The sequence below is a fragment of the Pundamilia nyererei genome, unplaced genomic scaffold, assembly GCF_000239375.1.
Source record: "Pundamilia nyererei isolate P.nyererei 1_Seehausen unplaced genomic scaffold, PunNye1.0 scaffold01623, whole genome shotgun sequence".
Lineage (NCBI taxonomy): Eukaryota > Metazoa > Chordata > Actinopteri > Cichliformes > Cichlidae > Pundamilia > Pundamilia nyererei.
Genome location: NW_005189024.1, coordinates 366 through 7,386, shown reverse-complemented (window position 1 = coordinate 7,386; position 7,021 = coordinate 366). Strand labels below are relative to the sequence as shown.

Sequence of the window (7,021 nt, the reverse complement as noted above, 5' to 3'; positions counted from 1 at the left end):
ACATCATTAGGATGTGAGCTTTTCTCTCATGTTCAGAGACATTTTTAATATTTTTATGCACATGGGCTTTACTGATCTCAGGTTTTTAGCTCTGTTATGCTGAAATCTGACAGTTATAAAATGTTTTTGTAGTTATGAAAGAAAAAAATATGTAAACTCAATGACACCATTGGTAACACTGCAAAAGTATTACCCTCACATGAACTTGCATTAAAATAATTTATAAAGAGGTCACGGAGAGTGAGTGGCTCATTGAGACATCTCTACTTTCAGAGTCATCAATGATAAAAACTTTCAGAGAGAGCTCAGGTCCTGAAGAAACGTGAACCCTTTGGATGGCGATGCAATATTTCCATCATCACCCTGATTTTAACAGAATCACATTTTTTTCAGCTTGTTAGATGCTCCTTTTTCCATTTTTATATTAAATTTAACATCTGTATACATTTTATTGAATCTGGAAATATTTTGGGGGTCAAATGTTGTCAAAACTGTGACATCCCAGTGCATTTAACATCTCAGCCAGATGATAAATTATGTGTTAGGTCAAATTAACGTGTTTCAGAAAATACTGAAGCAGAATATTGAAGTTAATTTGACGCATTTCAAATTAAGATCAATTTAACGTTAACTTCTAAATAAAAGTCTCAGAGCTATTTGCAGGATGTGACTGACAGTTTATCGGACCAATAGGAGAGCAGCACAGAGAAACCCTGCCCCCACCTGTCAGCCACAGTTTATCTACACTGTTGTAAGTGGAGCGACTTCCTGTGAGCTGCAGGAACAAACACACTAAGATGGAGTCCTGAGCAGCAGACACAGATCCTACTGATTTATGTCATTATTAAATATATTAAACAAACACTTTTGATAATCAGTTAATTGTTAACTATTTAATTTCTCCTCAGGATCCTAAAACCACTAGTTTGTCCAGTGATTTTTGTACTTCATGACACCTCCTGGGTTTCGATTTTCAGCAGGTCACATGGTTGAAAGTGAAGAAAGGGTTTCAATTAGTTAATAAAGAAATAGATTCACCCTATTCATAGCAGCATGAAGGTTGGGTGAGTAGGGAGTATTTTTAGTTGACTGCTTTTCTTAACATGCATATTATTTGCACTGCTTCCTCTGGACTGTTTTGGAGTTGCTTGCTTATGCTCGGGGTAAATGTGTTTTTAAAATGTGTTAATTAAGTATTCAAACAGCTACAAAACTTTTTTTTTTCATCTGTAGCTGTTTATTTATAGTATTTAGAGTTTCTGCCCATGTACCGACAGTACTGAAATTTTAACATTAGAAAAACATGACAAAATGTATGATTAAATTAAGAGAAACTATCAGCATGAATAGAACATTTTTTAGTTTTCAATGTTGTTCATTACTCACCTCCAGTCTGGTTGAAGCGCAGCTTGGCAGTTTCAATGTTAGCTTTAAAAGCCTGCTCAGTACCAGTTAATCTCTGTGCCCCTGCCTCCCAGTAATCAGGTCCTTCATTCTTTGCCATCCAGTCCTGCTTGGGAACCTTTTTTTTAGTTATGCTGTCATAGTATGAGATTGGCTGCCCATCCACGATGCCCACATCCACAAACTCTGGAAAGCCTGGAATTCCTGTTGATGCAGTGTAGAAGTACTGCAGTGAATGTGTAACTGTTGGACAAAAAAAGAGACATCATCACTCTTTTGAATAACACAATACAAAAATGTTAAAAACAAATGAGACAAAATGAAATTATAATAATTTAAAATTTTTTGAGAACTTCTGTAGTCATGAATAAAAACTACTTTCGGCTGCTCCCTTGCCACAAGAGGTCGCCCTGGGGGTAGCGCCGCATGTTTGATATGACCAAGTTTTATGCCGGATGCCCTTCCTGGCGCAACCCGAAAGGGGAATTTGTCTCCCGTTCTCATCCAACTAAAGCCCTTTGGCTTGACAAGCGTATGTATTAAACAGTAATACAGAACTAAACACTTCCTAAACTTAATGTCATTTGTTCTATTACAGCTTATCAAAACTTTTTATATTTCGAATAAGAAAACTGTTAAATTATGTGATCTCAAAACAATGAATCTGAAAAAAAAATGTTTTAACAAAACATTCCAAAAGCTTATTAAAAATAATAACACGTATTAGTACTTTAGTTTGTACTCATTTTAAAACTGACTTTATTTACACACTTTGATACAAAACTATGATATTTGCAAGGATATGTGAAATAAAATGTCTGTATATAGCCTATATAATCACACAAACATCTATCTCTTTTGAAATGTGGGCTCATATTTCTGTTAGTACGTCTGTTAATTCCGAAGGTTATATTCCGAAGCAAAAATCCCAATGTTCCTGGGCATTATCGAGTTTTTATGTTTTTAAATATTATTATTTTTATTTTATTAGAGTTTGTGTTTTTTTTTTCTTTTGGTTTTGGTTTGGTTTTGTTGGAAATAAAAGACAAACAGTGGTGCTGCCTTGAATTGGCTTTCAGTACACATATGACCGTCAATCTGTTTGTCTGAACATAATTAGAATTTGATGCATTTACCTGAAATTAAGCATTATCATTATATACATATACCTTAAAATTACGTTGGCTTAATTGTAATATATTTGGATATCTAAGCTATTTATATATCATGTTTACGGTCCCGAAATTCTATACATAATAAAATATATTGTTTATCAGTAAACACCTAAGATATAACAATGTTGTTTTTCTGTATATATAACTAAAGAAAATAATCACTTGTGCCTACTCACCAGCTGCTGCGCTGTATAGTCCAAGGAATAAAACACTCAGAGCAAGAAAAGCCTTCATTTTCCTATGTTTATTCTAAAGTTGTAGAATGAGAGCTGCTGCTTCCACCACAACCACTGTCGAACTGAGAGTAACGGCTCAAGAACGTCTATCATCATCTCCCACTGAGCCAATAAGAATTTAGGCAGCGCGAGGCGTCACTTAAATCCAGGTGGAATTTAGCCACAAACGTTATTATCGAAAGTGAAAGCACACTTTTCTTGTCTGAGCTTATGTGGAAGAAGTGCGGGACAACAATGGCCTTATAATGGCTAAAGGTTGTTAAAGATGTAGATTCGTGTTAGTGACGCCTTGTAAAATAATGGGTCATGTAGGGTAGCCTGATTATTTTCTGAGCGGTGGATGGTGGATAATCGACTGTCTGTTTATATTTTTCTACTGTATCATAGTCTTATTTTTGTTTATATAATATAGGAGACAATTATGACGATTAGGTTTATCTCTAAGTATGATGTCAATAGGACAGTGCCTAAATTTGGGAAAGTTCGCCCCCCAATGCTTCACAGGTCCAGTGCAGCATATCAGCGTGGAGGCTATGACGACAGCAATTTATATAAAATACTTTTTATACTAACAGTGAGATAATCAAACAACAGCTCACTCAAAACTGGAGAAATCCACTGTTGATCTTTCAACCCCTGAGGTTGCTAGCTGAGTTACTTTGTAAGAGAGGAAGAATGCACAGTACCTGAAGGGACAACTATGTTTCTTTTTTTTTGTCTTCCCTATTGTTTTTCTGTATTATTGCAGGACTGTGTGTATTCACTTTATTGTTTAAAACTTTAGAATTTGAGTTCTCCAAGTTTTAAATGTAACTTAAACTATTTTTCTCACTTCATTGATCAAATTTTACTGGGTCTTCCCATCACACAGTTTTATTAACAAAACAAGAACAACTAAGAAGAAATGCAAACAAAACAAGGTTGAATATGTATAATCATAAGTTTCCATTTAAAGCTAATATCAAATACCACACGAACAATCTAACCATATACTCTGCCTCCAAAGCATTATAGGAGTGAAACAAGAATAGTAAGTGCTGTAAACTAGAAGACAACATGTCAACTACAACAACCATTAACTGATAAGATAAGATAGATAACTCTTTATTGTCATTGCACAGTCATACATAGTACAGTAGTACAATGAAATTGGAAAACTGTCCTACGTCGGCACTACATACAACACAACACGACACGATATGACACATCACAACGCAACACAAACAACACAACACAGTATATTAACTTAGTAATAAAAAAAGAAGAAGTGTATGTGTATTGCACACTGTTATTAACTGATGAAACACCTTAAGAGCATCTTATGTCATCCCTCTTCAAGCCAATATGAGTTTAGGCAAAGCATTATGTAGATCTAGGTGTAATTTATCTACAAAGCTTGTTTGCAAAAATCAAAGGACACTTTTCTGTTTTAGCCAACTTGAGCATTTGAAATTGTTTGGCCTTGTTGGGTATACCCTGATTTTTCTCTCAGAGGGATCCTACACACACACAGTGCATCCCTTAGCGTTAAAGGGAGGGAGAGAGAAAGACAGAGTTCTGATCAAAATATGTAAAGCAAACAAACAAACAAACAAACCTGAATTCAGTGAGGACAATGTCTGGCTTTGGGCGCCCCCTAGTGTCTCAAACCTGCACCTTTTCTTTAAGATGATAAATTCAATCAATACATTTATGTATTGTGTATTTTTTATTAACATTAAAATGTTTTTGATTTAAAGAATAATTGATTAATAGCTGAAGTAGCTTATCAGTTCAATGTAAAGTTTTGCTCACTGAAATCACAGACTGAAACTGCAGAAATAGTAGACTAAGATTCACATTAACACCAACACCAGTGGTAAATTATGCGTCAGTTACTGAGAGCTTTTTAAATCTTTATTTTAATGTTGCTAAAAGCAATTTGGTTTGAATTTAAAACAAAGATCAAAATGACTTAATTAAAGCAGAGAAAGAAGACATAGTTTTGCTTAAACTGTTGAACGATATAAATTTTGTGCATTGTTAATATTTAGAACTTTGATTTCACTTTTTTGTGGCTGATCACAACAACAGTCTTCTCAAGGTGATTCATAGTGCATGGTAATGAACCTAATAGACAGAACAACAACAGCAGACACCAAGTGTTGTACACTGGAAGGGGAAAAGACGCTGCAGAAGAAAGTCAGAGATTAATAACTCAAAGATAAATGCAGAATGTTTTTTTCTATGGTCTGGTTATTTCTCTGATATGAAATGTGTAGAAGCCACTATGGTTCATTCTGTAAGAATAGAATAGAGAAGACTTTTATTGTCATCATACATATACTGTACAACAAAATTGTAGGTGTTCCACACCAGCTATGAGAACAGGTTGCAAAGTGCCTGGAACTAGTATAAAATACTTCTGAATAGAGTCCATGTATGAGTGGCCTGAGAGATGAAAATGCTCGCGCATGTCTCATTAATCATGCACAAAATCCAAATTTTTTTTTTATCTAACCAGAATACTGATCCATGTCTGTGTTATTTTCTTTAGGGCTGGCATGGTTTTCAGTATTAAAGCGGTGGGGCCCAAATCATTTTTGTTTCCCACAGGGACCCAAATCCCTGTGTACTCATACTTTTGTCATTTCATTGCTTTGTGGCACACATCATATCGTTGTATTCTTATCTTGTATTTTATTTGTGCGCCAGTATTTCTAGGTACTCTTTGAGCTTGATGTTATAATAAAAAACTTAATGAAATGTAATGAAAAAGACAAAGACATAAAACCAAACACAGAGTCAAAACATGTACTTAAACACAAACAGCAGCTCTTTCCTGCAGGTTTAATGCTGATGTGTTAGAAATGCTGGAGAGCTGAGCAGGCTGAAAACTCCTTGACTGAAAAGATAAACCACTGTTGATATTTGACATCTGATTATGTTTTATTCTTAATTTGCTTTTTCTTTGGTACAGTCTATAAGTTCTCATTTATCAGCTCCGAATCATTTTATAATTTTTGTACAGTTTAATTAAAAATTAATGTGAATGTTAACTGTCTTGATGCATGCTCAATCGTCCAGATAAGCAAATCCCAAAATGTTGATTCTGTTCATCTGGACGTAGCGTTTTAGTGGGAGAAACGTTTCGTCACTCATCCAAGTGAATTCTTCAGTCTCAGCTGACTGCAGGTTTCCCCAGTCTTATAAACAGTACATTTGCACAATAACTGAAACCAGCCCACTGAATGAACAATGGGCTGGGAGGTCAATTCCTTGACCGTTAATATCCAAATTGTATTGACTATTGATCAACAACCACTGATCAAAGACCATTCATCTTGAAGAAGATCTGAAGAGGTCACTTTGATGAGTGACGAAACGTTTCTCCCGCTGAAAATGCTACATCCACTTGAACAGAATCAACTTTTTGGGTTTTCTAGAACTACAGTTAACATGCAACTCAATCAAAACCTTTATTCATTTTGAAAAGTTAAATGTCTGTGAAGAATCACGATAAAATAGTTCCTTTAATACTGTGTGAAACAGTGTGGTCACAATATTTAGACATTTTGTGAGATATATTAACAGGAAATAACCTTAAATTATACACAGTACAGGACAGTGTAGTCTTAAAAGTGCCAACATGAAGTACAAACATGAAGTTGGTACTGCCCCTTTGTCCAGTATATATATGTGTGTACTCTATCTATCTGTAAAAAAAAAAAGAAAAGAAAAAAAGCTGTAAAATAAAAAGCTGACTGCTGGGGATGTCCCAGGTCCAGACTCTCTTAAGCTTTAGTAGCATGTAAAAGGGCTGATCTACTGCAGGGAGAGCAGGGATCCAGGACGCTGACCATGTCCAGGACTTTTTGAGTGGCTGGACATTTACAGAAGGTTTACAGAGCTTTAGGGCTGCTATGTGAATCCAATGCAGCACCTTCTCAAGTCAGGCATCATGTTGTTCTATGGTGGCATATAAACCAGGATGTCATATCCCTCTACTACCTCAAGCTCCTTGTAACAGGGTGTGGTTTGTGGCTCAGCTGCAGGGGAGGGGTGGAGCAGTGGGTTCAGGGTGTGGTGTCAGGGGCCCTCATCTAATCATGTCTTCCCTATTTGAGTAGGATGCCTTGACCTGGAAGGAACTGGACCTGAGTCCTGGACCTGTGGTTTATCTCAGAGAAAAGAGGAGGATCTCTTCAAAGGTCAATAAATCCCTCT

General features: G+C 35.8%; 1 protein-coding gene across 1 annotated transcript; it reads right to left on the bottom strand.

Annotated features, from left to right (window-relative positions):
* Positions 1–1,324: 1,324 nt before the first annotated feature.
* LOC102205899 (major histocompatibility complex class I-related gene protein-like) lies at positions 1,325–1,647 on the bottom strand (the record flags this gene model as incomplete). Its single annotated transcript, XM_013908149.1, is given in 1 exon segment — positions 1,325–1,647. A coding segment is annotated over 1 exon segment (323 nt), but the record flags the coding sequence as incomplete, so codon positions are not given.
* Positions 1,648–7,021: the final 5,374 nt, after the last annotated feature.